The 13781-nt window shown below is 49.2% G+C and overlaps 1 protein-coding gene across 7 annotated transcripts in view; it reads left to right on the plus strand.

Moving 5' to 3' along the window:
• The window catches only part of LOC144150257 (influenza virus NS1A-binding protein homolog), a 79643-nt gene that overhangs the window by 49410 nt on the left and 16452 nt on the right, over nt 1–13781 (plus strand). For all 7 annotated transcript variants that reach the window (XR_013318495.1, XM_077682120.1, XM_077682141.1 and 4 more), the window contains 4 exons: nt 973–1229; nt 6253–6532; nt 9499–9702; nt 10274–10513. Coding sequence is in view for 6 of the 7 variants with exons in the window: in XM_077682120.1 (XP_077538246.1) it covers nt 973–1229; nt 6253–6532; nt 9499–9702; nt 10274–10513 (981 nt within the window). In the remaining variant the exon portion in view is untranslated. The remainder of the gene's footprint in view (nt 1–972; nt 1230–6252; nt 6533–9498; nt 9703–10273; nt 10514–13781) is intronic.

The following is a 13781-nucleotide window of genomic DNA, read 5'->3' on the forward strand; positions in this document are numbered from 1 at the left end:
AAAAACAGCTTTCTTATACTCATTACTTCCACTATATGAGCCGCTAAAAGAAGGTGAAAAAAATACGGAGCCCATGTTTACAACACGAAATAAAGGCTGCTGTGGGCAAGGTGGTAGATAACTTCATTAACTCATTTTGGCCTGTACTTCCGCGAACACAACAACTTTGCGCTGTAAATGCAACTTGAGTAAACGGGGGGAAAAGTACCCTTATTCATTAGAGATAGGAAACTTGGTGGCTCGAAAAAGGAAGTGAGTTGACTTTACTCGTCTTTAGGTGAGGACTCATCCTATGAAATGGCGTTGCTTTTTTATCAAGATAAAAATGGCGTCGCTTTTTTATCAAGCTCTTTCTTGAAGTTATTGGAAAGTAGTCTTTTAGCGCCAGATCACGTCGTCTCAGAACCATAGCATCTTTGATGAAGCCGTACACCCTGTCGTTAAGCAAATGAGAGAAAGAGAGGCATAAGGCGTATAAAACAAAGAAGTGTTTGTGGATGCATTGGAAATGCTATTGAGTGGTAGAACATAGTACATCAGGCGATAAGGTGTATAAAACAAAAAGTGTTTGTGGATGCATTGGAAATGTTATTGAGTGGTAGAACATAGTACATCAGGCAATGTTAATGTGCAAGTGGAAGCCACCTGCGGACCTCCCCAAGTGCTGTTGGAGGGTGGATGTGGGCTGAGTGCTGTTGGGCTGTGCCACTGAGCCACTGTGATGGCTCAGTGGCTATGGCGTTGTACTGCTGAGCCCAAGGACGCGGGTTCGATGCCAAATGCGGTGGCTGCGTGTCAGATGGAGGCACAAGCATTCGTGTGTCGATCGTTTGGCGCACGTTAAAGATCCCCAGGTGGCCAGCATTAATCCGGAGCCCTCCACTGTGGCGCGCCTCCTAGCCCAGGTGCAGCTTCGACACGTTACACCCCATAGTCTGAATCTAGAGCGGAGCCCGTGTGGTGTGTGCGTAGGCGTGCGGGCCATCCTGGTGGAGTCCATGGACCAGGAGCTGGTGGTGGAGGTTGACACGTACCTGCGGGACAACATAGCAGAGGTAGTGAAGAGCAAGGAGCTGCAGAGCCTGCCACACATTCAGGTGGAGCTGGTGCAGCACAGCAACCTTGAGATGGATGCCACCAACAACAAGCACCTGTGCCACATGGTGCTCGACTGGATGCGCTCCTCCTTCGACCAGGAGGGCGTGCTCATGGAGACCCTCACCGAGAAGGTGCGCCGCTGCGTAGGAGCGTCGGCCAGGCTTGGCGCTGCGTTCCCACGTCTCTTCCGCGTCCTGTTAGGGACACTCATAATGTACAGGCGCTGCCCTCAGAAGTAAGCGAGAAAAAAATTGTTAGCTGGCCTCGTCTATTTTATGGTTAGTGAGGGTACTCTCCTGGCACTTAGCTCAAACCAGCTTGAGCAGGCCAGCCAACGAGCAAAGCGGCAACCACTGATACTAGCCCAAACTATAGCGAGTACTGGCAGTTGTTGCTTCCAGGTACAATGAAAGCATCAGGAAAATGTGCATAGTGATTAGGTGTGAGTGCACACGTGTATGTGCGTGCATGTGCATGCGTGCATGCACGCACATATATATATATATACAGTTAAACCTCGCTATAACGAAATTGAAGGGGCGCCGCGATTTGCTCGTTATAGCCAATATTTCGTTATAGCCGCAGCCGACATTTACTGCAAATATTATGCATTGTAGTTACCTAAAACCATCCTAAAACAAAAACCGGGCGAAATAGCATCTTGCCGCACGGCGGTAGTCAGAAAAAATAAACACATTCCGGAGGTAAAAAGGAAAAGTCACGAACCTACTTTATTGCAGTTCAAAACTCGTATTTCAAATAGACTTGGCTACGAAGAAGTCCGTAATTGGACGTTGATGCACCTTCCTGATGCGAGCGATGGCTCGCTCAGCAGCGGCCGCTATAGGCCTCCTGCGCTGCCCAGGGGGCGCTGCGCAAGCGGCTTCCGGGCAGTACTTCCGGGTAGTACAAAGCTGCGCGGGTCCCACAGGATCCCGTGTTGACAGAAGCAAAATGAGCTCGACTCTCCCGATTATTTTGCGACGTGGTCACCAGCTCATCCCCGACGCGTCCGATCTATTTCAGCGATCAACTTGGCATTAGGGGAAAAAGCTTTGCGGCGCTAAACACGTTTACAGCAACGACGAAAGTGCCGGGACCGTGACGGCGTCTGCTACTCGCAGGTTCACCGATCGATGGTCGTACTAAGTGAAATTTTAAGTGAAATTTCTAGGTTAAACTAATACTCTAGGTGACAAATACTTCTCAAAAACAGCCAATCAAAAAAGAAGAGTGACGCAATCGGCGATGATCGCGCTTTAAAAAGCCAGCGAGTCCGGCGGACCGCAGGCTCGCCTGCTGCGGTGCGCCGCTCTTTTGCGTACCTGCACACTATGCGTGCACTTTCATTAAACATAGCTCGTTTGCGTCGCCGTTACGAATACATGGTGCAGCGTTAGCTTGCCGTTTTGTTGCGTGTCTCAGTGACAAAATGCCGCGACCGTCAGAAGCGTGAAATCTGTTTTGCGATTTCGAAATTAGTGGCCGTAAAACAAAGTTGTCGGGCGAACTAAGAGGCCGCTCGCTTTCCTTGTTTGCTCTCACTTTACTTAATTACGCTCTTGCAACATACATTCCCAGTTCGCACTTAATAGCCTAGAATGAGGGTCAGGGCTGAGTTCCATCAGCCGACACGGCGGAGGGCTGGGCGGCAAATCCGGAGGGGGGGGGGGGGGGGGGAGATGAGGAGGAGGAGGGGGGCTTTGAATGCAAAGAGAAAAAATTAAGCGAATTATTTGACAATAATCTGGCGAAGTGTGAAGATAGGGGGGATGGGGGTGGGGGGGGGGGGGGGGGGGCAATTCAACTGGAGGACACCAATTCTCTGTTCTTGTCTCGCTGTCTAACTCCATTTGAAGTCAAAACTGGCGTGTCGGCGTTCAGATTCGACGACCCCTGCACTAGAAAACCAACACAGTCAGTGATGATCGTGTGTAAATATTTGGGGCCCCGCGCCGTGTATGCGGCTGTGTTATGTGATGTTATAGAAGTACACATCTCTGCAGGCAGCGGGCGTGTGATTTAGTGCATGTTTTGCGTCTTTTAATAGCGCTTAATTTGTTTATTTGGCGTATTGCCCCACCTACTCGCTAGTATACATGTACCCTGCCGTTCGTTAATCGTGCGGCGTAGAACGTTACGCAAGAATCCTTTAGTTTGCAAAAATACGAAACAAAATTTCCACTCGTTTCAAAGGCGGTGCCAGGCCAGCAGTGTCAGCTGAGTCGACTGCGCAATTCTTACGTTCGCTTGCATGCTCCCGCTGAAGCAACGTTTTGCAGTTACCTCAGGATATAGGATGAGCAGCGTTCCGTGTTTATGCTACTCGTGAACTTTCCTTTGTCGACCGCACGCAAGAAGAAAAAAACTGTAACTGTCTTCAAACAGTTAAACCACCCGACCTGGCGATACTGTCCCACGCCGCGACCACCGCGACAGCTCGCTCAAAAGAAAGCCGACAAATCGGCTTCTTTTAGCGGATATTATCTTTTTTTAGCCTCTGCAACTACTGTAAGGGCTATTTCATACAGTGTGCAGTCATTTAAACACGCCACAAAGCGCCACAACCAACTTTCACTCTGGCTTGTAATTGAAAACACATGGAAGGGGGGGGGGGGGGGGTCGTCTGCTTTTGTACTACCCAGAGGCGTCGGCCGCTAGGGGCGCTGCATGTCGCCAAAACTCCAGCGCAGGAGGCCTATGTTCACGCCATCTTCGCCGCCCTCGTGTGCGGCGAAGTAGCGGCGCAGCACGTCCACCGCATCTATATAGTGCCTCCGACGCCGTCCTTAGCGCTTCCTTTCATGCCACGTGCAACAGCGTTGACGATGGACTCTCGGTTGCTCCCGATGGTGGACAGCGTACTCGTCCACATGTCAAAGTCTCTTGCCACCTTACCACGGAGTGCACCTTACCTCCCTTCGCGCCCGATGCGACGGCTTTTATCATAGCCGTCTTCTGTTCAAGCGTGATAGTCTTTCGCTTTCGCTTCCCGCCTGTCGCACTCGCGTTGTTGGAATCCCGCGGGCAGTACGACGATAAAGACTGCCAAAACCCACGCACACACAACTACGCAGCGACGTCGGCGATACGAACAGGGGAGGAGGGGGGAGAAGAAGGCGACGCAACCGCGCGCGCCGTGTGCATTGGGGCTCTTCTCGGACTCACCGCGGATAGTCCGCGGGTAGTCCGAGGATTCCCCGAAGCCATAAGGATACATGGGAAAATCGAACGTCGGATTGCTTCTCGGGGAGCCCGCGGTGAGTCCGAGACTGTAAATCGAAGGGCCCCCCTGCATGCCGTGCGCAGTGAGAGGAGGGTGGGAATGGCATCGCGGGCGCAGCGTCCGCACGACGCGCCATCCAGCTTCGCGCGCGTGGCGGGAGTTTTGAACTGCTAATACAGTTGTCGCGTCGCGCACTGTCTCAAATCCGCGTGGCGCACTGTTGTAAAATTAGCTCAAAATTTGATTTCTCGACGAAATTTGTTCGTTGTATCCCGTAACGGGCAAATTTTACCTCGTTAAAACGAGGTTTTAAATACATTGGCTTCTATGGGGACTTTCAAGGGGAATTACGATTTGCTCGTTATGTCCATTATTTCGTTATAGCCCGTCTCGTTATAACGAGGTTTAACTGTATATATATATATATATATATATATATATATATATATATATATATATAGCTAGCTTTCTTTAAGCTGTGATAGTCTATGAAGCTGGTTCCAACTGGGACCTCACATCTGGTACCAGCTTCTAGACTAGCCGGCTAGCCCCAGCTGCCAGCTGCTGAGAACCAGGTCCTCAGCCCATGCTCTTCTGGCAACCAGACAAGGTATCGCTGCTCCCCAGGTAGCTCTGTCTTGAACCAGCATGAAACCAGCTGTGTACCGTAAAAGACTTCTTTTATGCAAGCTAAATATTTCGTGAATCCAGCCGCGTTTGAAGTTTCAGAGTATTTTGTGGGTATAATTGACTTGCGTAATAGTAGTGGGAAAGAAAAACAAAAAATGCCCTAGAAAGCTCCTTCTATTTCTGTATTTCATTTACATGCCTGCCATTAGGTTATGAAAGACTAACTTATTAGCATACCTATACTGCATGTGCACAGGAAGAGACAGGGAACCGTTCTCAGCGATGACAAGCCAGCTGCTGTGGCTTTACTGTACTCTGCACAAATGTGGCGTGTAAAGACTCAATACGGAGTGGGGAAATTTGGTATTATGAGAACCAAATGTCTGTTTATGAGGTTGATATTCTACATCTGGACATTCTCTGCATCTTTAGAGCTTTAAACACAGCCATCTATGTATCTTTAGGGCTTTAAACACAGCCGTCTCTGTGTCTTTAGAGCTTTAAACACAGCCAAGGAAAAGGGAACAATTTGGGATCGGTACATTACACACCTATGTGTTCGATAGCAAAAGTAGTAAATAGTACAAGAAGTTACAGTAAAAAATACGATTGTAACGAGATAGCAAAGCAGTGTAGTAAAAAAAGCTTGGCATGCATTGCCATTAAGAAACGCATCTCCCAGCTTCTTTTATTTCTTTAACATAGATGGGCTTCTTGACGTGTTGCAATCCCGCCAGGTTGAAAGAGGCCGCCTACCAGGCATGCTAATGGTTGGAACGACTAGATATCTCGTTGCAAGCTTAACGAAGAGTCTGTAACTGTGTTTAAGTGCTTGTACCGCCATTGACCACAGACATTTTCTAATTTATAAGTTTTGCGTGCAAACAGCATTCCGCTTGAGCTTACATATGCCATACTTAGCACATGCTTCTGTGCAAGAGTTACATGTGCCAGGCTTACAATTGCAGCGTAGAGCTAACAAGCCAACCCAGGGGCGCAAGTTGTGTGGCGGAGCTTAGAAAATGCGTCTTGCGGCAAAGCCTATTTTTATTCCTTAATTTTTTGTAAAGTTAGAATAGAATACTTTGATCAAATGTGCAGCACACGTTACTGTTCAGATAGCAGACGCCATTCAAAAAGTATTTGAAGCTTCAAATATTTGTGCATCCCTACAATTTAGATGAATGCTGTACCCGTTTGCTTTATTGCTTATTGTGTTTATGTAGTTATTTGTGCCTGTGGCTTGGGTTGCAGCTGTGTGGCCCATTGAAATGACACAGGTTCTGCATCCCTCTCAGGTGCACATGCTCTACCTGAACCTTGATCGCACTCTCCATGACTGCAATGACATCGAGGCTGGTGATGCCAAGGACACGGAGATGATCCAGGACTACAAGCGCCTCTCCCGCCGGCTGTCTCAGCCAAAGGGCAACAAGGCCAAGGGCCGCTCGGGCATCACTGTCACGACACCGGCAAAGCCACGCCAGTTTCTTTACACCCGTTCGGATTCTAGCGGATCTTCTTCATCGGACGAGGACGACCGGGACTGGAAGATCATTGCAACGACGTCCACCGGAGGTTGGTTACCAGATGTGCATATTTAGTGAGACACGCGCATGCCTAATCATTTGCATGGCGCATTTGGCATCGCTGTTTTCATAAATATGGGTCTTGGCGTGCGTGTTTGATATTGCATTGGGGCAAGGATTGCGCCCTTTAATTAAGCGGCATTCACACGACGGACGAGCAGGCCCGCCCAGGCGGACGAATATGTGACATCAAGGCAACGTCACCGGATGGTCCGGTTTGCTGGCGCATCCACACGTGCAGAGCGACTAGCAGACAACAGCACGGTGGAAGCGAGGCAACTCTTGAGAGGCACACATCGAAGCACCCTAGCTATTAATCCCGATCACCCACAGTGTCCCCAAACGCCAAGGTGCGCTTCTGCAGCGCCCGCTTTCCACTTCCACATGTGCCGACCGCGCCGCATCGGTAAAGCCGGCCTCGCACCTGGTACAACCTAAAACGGCCTGACCATAGTGCCAAAAACAGTTTCTATTCCCCACAGAGGTCCGCCGTGATTGCTGAAAACATGCGGCAGCATTTTCTTTTCTGGAGCATAGGCAGGCAATCCCCGCCGAGGGGCGGAGCCTAAAACTGGTCACGAGAGCGGGCTCCGCGGGCCTGAAAGACAGGATTTTTCCGTCGTGTGAATCCCGCTTTACAGTCTACTAAAATCATGTCAGTGCATCCCTATTGCTGTACAGGGTGGGAACAAAATTTATCTTCTAGAGTTCTTTTTGGAACCTACAACAATGATCCTCAGCCATGGAGTTTAGGGGCCGAACCACTTTTAGAGAGTGTTCTGTTGACAGGCAACATCATGAGAGGATGGTAGATCAGGGTGTCTAGCGACCGGGAAAACCGGGAAAACCGGGAAAAGTCAGGGAATTTTGAACCACCGGGAAAAGTCAGGGATTTGTCAGGGAATTTTTCAATAAAGTAGTACCAGTCAGGGAAAACCACTTCGGGGCCTGTCCACACTGTTTTAGAATAGGGGAAAACAGTGTTGGAGTCCCCCAAGAAGATACACGAACGCAACACGTTCGCCGGCGACGAAAGCGTGATCCGCATGAAACGTTTTCTCGGCACGGTGTGTGCCGAGCGGCAGGCGCCGGCAACATGGCGGCAGCACCGGTCGCAAAGTAGTGCGGTAGCTCCAACGGCCGCTTTTACGCTTATTACAATCTTAAAATGCTACTCAAGGTACAAACGCACTTGTGCAGGAAAGGAGCCACCGCATGCACGAAATCGTCGACGAGGCAGTGAAAATACCGCGCACGAATCGCGTGCAGAAACTCGGCGTGCGGTTCACGCAGCTCGCAGCTGGTTTTAGGTTGCTGGGTGCACTTGCGCAGAGGGACGATAGGGGCTAGGGACGACACATCGTCCCTAGCCACCCTAGGGACGATGTGTGTGGCGCCCAAATCACACGCACAACGCGCTTTTTTTGTTCAGCGAATTTTAAAAGGCAGCGCTTTTCGGGAGCTAATCTTGAAGGAACTTCTTTCTTATGACATCAGGAGCCAGAATTACATAATCAAAAAGGAACACGACATGGTTTAGCATGAACCGCATGCGGCGTTTTCTGCTCGCGAAAACGCGCCGCGCACGTCACAGGCGCGCTGACGCTGCCGCGGAACCACCCGCGCGCTGCGCGCGGTGCTGCCGGCGGCGGCAACAAGGCGGCGGCTTCGTCCGCGGAGTTCGAGCGATTGCTTCTAAGCGCTCTCTAAAATGCCGCACAAGGAACGCACGAAGTTGCTTGTGCGGTAAAGGAGCTTTTAACGTGGGCGAAAACGTTACTATGAAACATCATCCGCGCCGCTCGTGAAAGCGCCCATGCAATACCTGCCCGGGGTGGTAAGCCAAAGCATATCTGGCGGAGCCAGCCGGCTGTCTGCCGCCATGAGGCGCGCGGCTCCCCATTGGCGCAAGTCGTCAGGCTCCTCCACTGAGCGAGGCAGAAGCTGCCGCGCGCGCGAATCGTCGACGCGGGCGTCAAAAAATCGCACGCGCAGCGCCGACGCGCCCGAATCGCGTGTAAAAACGCACCATGCGGTTCACGTTGCATGTCGAGCCAGGACAATCAAGAAAAAAAACCAAAAGGTACTCGCTGAAGCGCGACTTGAAGCTTCTATCCCGCAAGACTCCCTGAAGCCGTAACTGAAGGCAAGCAAACCTCAAGCTGAACGAACTGAAGTTAATCAAAATGCAATTTGAGAATCGGGGCACTTGCAACAAATGTGTTTTTCCCTACTATAGAATGTGTTTTCTGTACGCTTTTTATATGCTTCACGGACCATTTCCATAGAATGGCGCCTGTTGTATAGGTCAGGGAATTTTGACTAAAATGGTCATGGAAAACATGGAAAAGTCAGGGAAATTGAATCAGGCAATTTGCTAGACACCCTGTAGATGTTAACCCATCCACTGCCAAAGGTGGTGAATGGCGGGTGCAGCTGCAGAGTCCAGATTGCCAGAGGAGATAAAACGCTGAGCTGCAGACTGCAGGTGTTTCAATTACTGCTGACCCATGGTTTGTAGTTGTAAGCTTAGATGAAGTATCAATAGGAGGCTGTAGGATTTTTTCTTTACCTGACTTTTTACGAGTGTAGGTTTCTGCCTTGGTATTGATGTTTTAATGTGCACACTCGTATTGTTCTCGCTGATAACAGTAATTTCCCTAGCATGCTCGAAGGACGGCAGGGACACTGAGAGGAGTTCAGTCAGATTCAGTGAGCATCAGCAGCCCTTGTTCCACGATTTGTAAGTGCGCAGAAAGACTCGGTGGATTCATAGTCGCTGATGTCTACTAAGCAGAATGTAAATAGATCTGAATATTGCTAGGAGACACGGGGAACAGAATACTGGAAGTGTTAGGTACACCCGAGTAGCATCTGGTTTGCAATGCTCTGAGTGTTCCTTGGCGTGTGTGGGGAAGGAGAGAGGAGTCCTGAGCACCTGTGTATGTGCTGCAGCACACAGCACCATGGGGCTGGCGGTGGTGTCGGGCACCATGATCGTCCTGTCAGTGGTCCAACGACTTAATGGCCCGGCCGGCCCTGGCGACAGCTCGCCCGAAGTCTGCAGCACCACAGCGGGATACACGACGGTACCACCCATGATGAGCTCCCGCTGTGGCATGGGCACAGCCGACTTCCAGGGCAAGCTGCTGGTCTGTGGTAAGTGTTGCCCAAACTCTCTCAGTACGAGAGCAGGCCTAGCGCTGCCTGCTCCCTGGGCATGCGAGCAACTCTGCCTGTTTTGTTGTGGGTGGCTTTTGTGGGGACAAAACAGAGCTGGTGCACAACAGAGGTGCCTAGCCAATTTTGAAGCATTGTCAGGAAACGGCACATGTGGAGAGCTAAAATTGTGCTTCTTTAGTGTACAGGTTGTGCATATTCGTTTGACTTGGCAGTGGTCTTCCACACTATGCTCAACTGGTTTCGCTGGCACAATTATCTTTGCTAGTTCTGTTACGACGAGTTGTGGCTAGCTCTACTTTTGTAAGTAGCAATCATTATGGGCATATAGAAACTAAATTGTGTGCTCCTTGATGTCGGATTCACCTTGACAGAATGCTGGCCATTCGCTGCCAACACCCGTAAATTGCCAGTCGTGGCGGCAAAGTTGGCTCTGCCGAAGCCGGTGAACTGTCGGATCGCAGAATTTGCTAGTTGAACAGCACATTATAGGCATGTTTGTAGTTACAAGTGGGAGCAGCATCGGATGACACTTGGCGCCTTTGCGCAGGCGGCTATGATCGGGGCGAGTGCTTACGCACGGTGGAGGCCTACAACCTGGCCACAAATCGCTGGAGCTCCCTGGCCCCCATGCAGACCCCTCGGGGTCGTGTGGATGCCACCGTTTTGCACGGCCTTGTCTATGTGGTCGGGGGCAGCGATGGCTCCAAGGAGCTGGCCTCGGCCGAGGTGTTCAATGGCTCCACCTGGACCGCATTGCCGCCAATGGCTGTTGCCCGCTCGAATACTGGTAGGTGCAAGGGGGCTACTTTCGCTTGGCTAGTTCCAAGCTGGGGCTGCGTGAGGGACTACCATAGCCTTGGTTTTAAAGTGTACTACTTCTTTCACTCGTGACCGTGGCCTTGTGACGAATCCAAGGAACAAATCTGCATCTGCAGATACTGAACCACTCCTTGAAGTATGGTATCGTTAGCAGAAAATTTTGAAGGCAGAGGCAATGGCTATTTGCTGTTCACTTGGCAGTGCAGTGCCTATGACCTTTCTTGCTTATTTTAACAGTGAAGCTGTTGTAGGTCGAGCCTTTTCGTCCGTCTGCTGAAGGTCGTGTGTAACTCGGGGGTAGGAGTCCGTTCCCTGACTTGCCTGCGGCCCCGCCTCACAGAAACCAGTTCCCAGATCCATCAATAATGGGTGCAGTGGTCCTGCCAGGAAAGGTTCCTCTCCCTCCCGCCAGGGGAGGGAGCCTCCCACCTCTGACATTTAGCTGCGGGCTCCTCTGCGCGAGCCGTCGAATTTGCGCGGCGGCGTCGCTGCCGTTGGCGGGCGAGCGCTGACGTTTGAGCCGGCACAAGAGAACCACAGCTCTGCTGTTTCGACAGCTTTCACACTCGATAAAACTGGGTTTTTTTCTTTCTTTCTTTCCCTCTGGGCCTATAAGGCGTAACTGGGCACTGACATGTGCAACTATCTCTTGTTTTCTAGCAAGAAACGCAGTATAGTCAGCTTATAGTGAACCTAGTAATAGCAAAATCTTGATAGTCAATCCCGGATATATCGAACCCAGATATATCGAATTATTGCATATATTGAACAGTCCAAAATCCCCTTTGAAGTCCTATGCGAAAGAAAATATTTTATATATCGAATTATCGATATATCGAACTTATTTGCAATCCCCTTGGAGTTCGATATATCCGGGATCGACTGTACATTGAAATATAATTTTGCATTTTTGAATTGCAATTAGAGTTCACTCGTAATGGGAAAACTTGAAATCCGCATTGGTACAGTAAAAGGAACTAGCAGAATAACATTCAAATTTCATGTGAAATAGCTAATTTTATTGCTAAAACACAAAATTAATGAAAGGTCATTGCAACTGAGTGCTCTTAATCATGTAAGCCGTTACTGTGGGGAAGCTTTTACTGATCTTTGTGTGCCTTGCTGAGGACGGGTGCTTCCCTGCATGACATACATCTGTGGAGTTCAAAACTGTGGTGCATCACAGGCTTCAGTATGTAAGTGTTCTATAATGTCAGTGTCCTTCAGCGTTATAGTGAACTAAGTATAAGCAAAGGAACAGTTGCAGACCGCTGCTGGCATTGGGCATCACACTTGGAAAATTGTCTAGAAAAGCGAATCTTTCTATGCCTCTGTGATGGCGTTCGATGTCATGTCAAAACGCACTACAGGAAAGCCAACTTTACACGATGGTATCACTAAATGATGATGATGATAGCGACGGCACATCAAGCGCCTCACGCGCGCACACACACACACCCACACACGCACACAAGACACTTTCCAAGATCAGTGTTACGAAGCCAACGTCTATCCAATTGCGCCATTCCGACGTGGTTCAAGCAGCTTCGCGTTTTAACCATCTTTGTCTTAATAAAAAAAGTCTGTGATTTATTCGACTGTGCTAAGTGGTAACGAAGGACGAAAAGCACAGGGTGCCATGCAAGGCAAGCGCAAACTATCAACTGCTTTATTCCCAAAACTATGGACGGTTATATATTTGTTGCTGGGAGGGTGTTGGAACAAAGTAACATACACTGATACACTCAATTCTTCATTCTATGCCATCAACTATTAGTTTTATCTCGCTGCCGTATGAACTAATGAAGGGTGTGGTAATGCATTCGTCCACTTCGGAAAATATGTGATAAGTTTTAATTATTTCTCTCTTTGTTCGAGCTTTGACCTCCGCTAATACGTGTGCATCGTCGAGCCATGGCGTACATGTTCACTCTTAGTAGCACACAGCGTGGTCCTTGTGCTTGTGGTCGTTTGCGTGCATTTGCATGCTTTCTTAATCTTTGATTTAAACATTGGCTTGTTTGGTGGCAAAGCATACAATGACCCAACAACTACACATGGCTTTTCATTTGCCAGACCCATTATGACAGCAAGCTACTTACTTCCTTGCCAGTGGCACTGCTACAGGGAGTTAGAAAAGCCTTCTAGCTCACTGTAGCACTGCCAGTGCTAGTCCATGAATGCACGTTTACAGTAGAATCTCGATGATACTAATCTCGCGGGACTGCAAAAATGTTCGTATCATCCGAAATTCGTATGAACCAACACAGACAAAAAAATTTAGCACTAAAAAAAGTTTTTGTTTTTCTTTTCTTACTTTCGCTTGAAGAAATCAGTTATATTTTCTACTTTTTTAACCTCCATTTCGCCGAGCAGTGCTTTCTGGAGCGCGTAAAACTTTGCACTCGTCACCTCACTCGCGGTGCCCAAGCTCACTACATGCCTCAGCAGTCGTGGTGTGAATGCATGGCGCGTTTTTGCACGCGATTCGCACGCGGGGGCGTTGCGCGTGCAATCTTTTCACGCCCGCGTCGATGATTCCGTACCCACCGCAGCTTCTGCCTCTCGCGCAGCAGTGGGAGGAGCCTGACGACTTGCACCAATGGGGAGGCGCGCGCCTCATGGCATCGTAGTTTCTATTATGCTGAATTACGCTGTCTTCGTTGCAAGCTTACCCTTACCACTAAAACATCCCACTGAGCTGCGTCAAAAAAGGTGGTCAGGTAACAGATAACACACCGGTAGCAGCAGTAGGGAGGGGCATTTTTAGCAAAAGAGTGGGGCAGAGGCGTTCCGTAAGCAGTGAACGTGCTTTTGGACATGCCTTTCTGATTGAAAATAAGAACTGTATTCATTATTTACGGATTAATAAAATTCACGTATTGTTCTTTACCCTCATTGTGTGAAAAAAACGGCAGCAATAGCATTGCCTTCTTCGCAGAATGTGGGTGAAACTACTGGGATCCTGTTGAAGGCAGGACCGAAAAGTACAAACTTTAGCTCCCTAAAGTTGTCGTTTTGCCAGTATGTGTTTCAGCAAATTCACATTACGTGTTTACAGCAGTTTTCTCATGCCCCTTTTAACCGACAAATGGCTACAGAAATGGTGGCAATGTATAACTCGTTTAAACTGTGATTGCTGATTATCTGTAATAGGGAATGAAACGAAACTCAGCACAGTCATTTTGTTTTTTAAGCGCCGAGAGGCAGTGTAGTTTGTTTCGAAACATGAATTA

Source organism: Haemaphysalis longicornis, unplaced genomic scaffold (genome assembly GCF_048455015.1).
Source record: "Haemaphysalis longicornis isolate Haplotype H1 unplaced genomic scaffold, Haemaphysalis longicornis Haplotype H1 scaffold_1, whole genome shotgun sequence".
NCBI lineage: Eukaryota > Metazoa > Arthropoda > Arachnida > Ixodida > Ixodidae > Haemaphysalis > Haemaphysalis longicornis.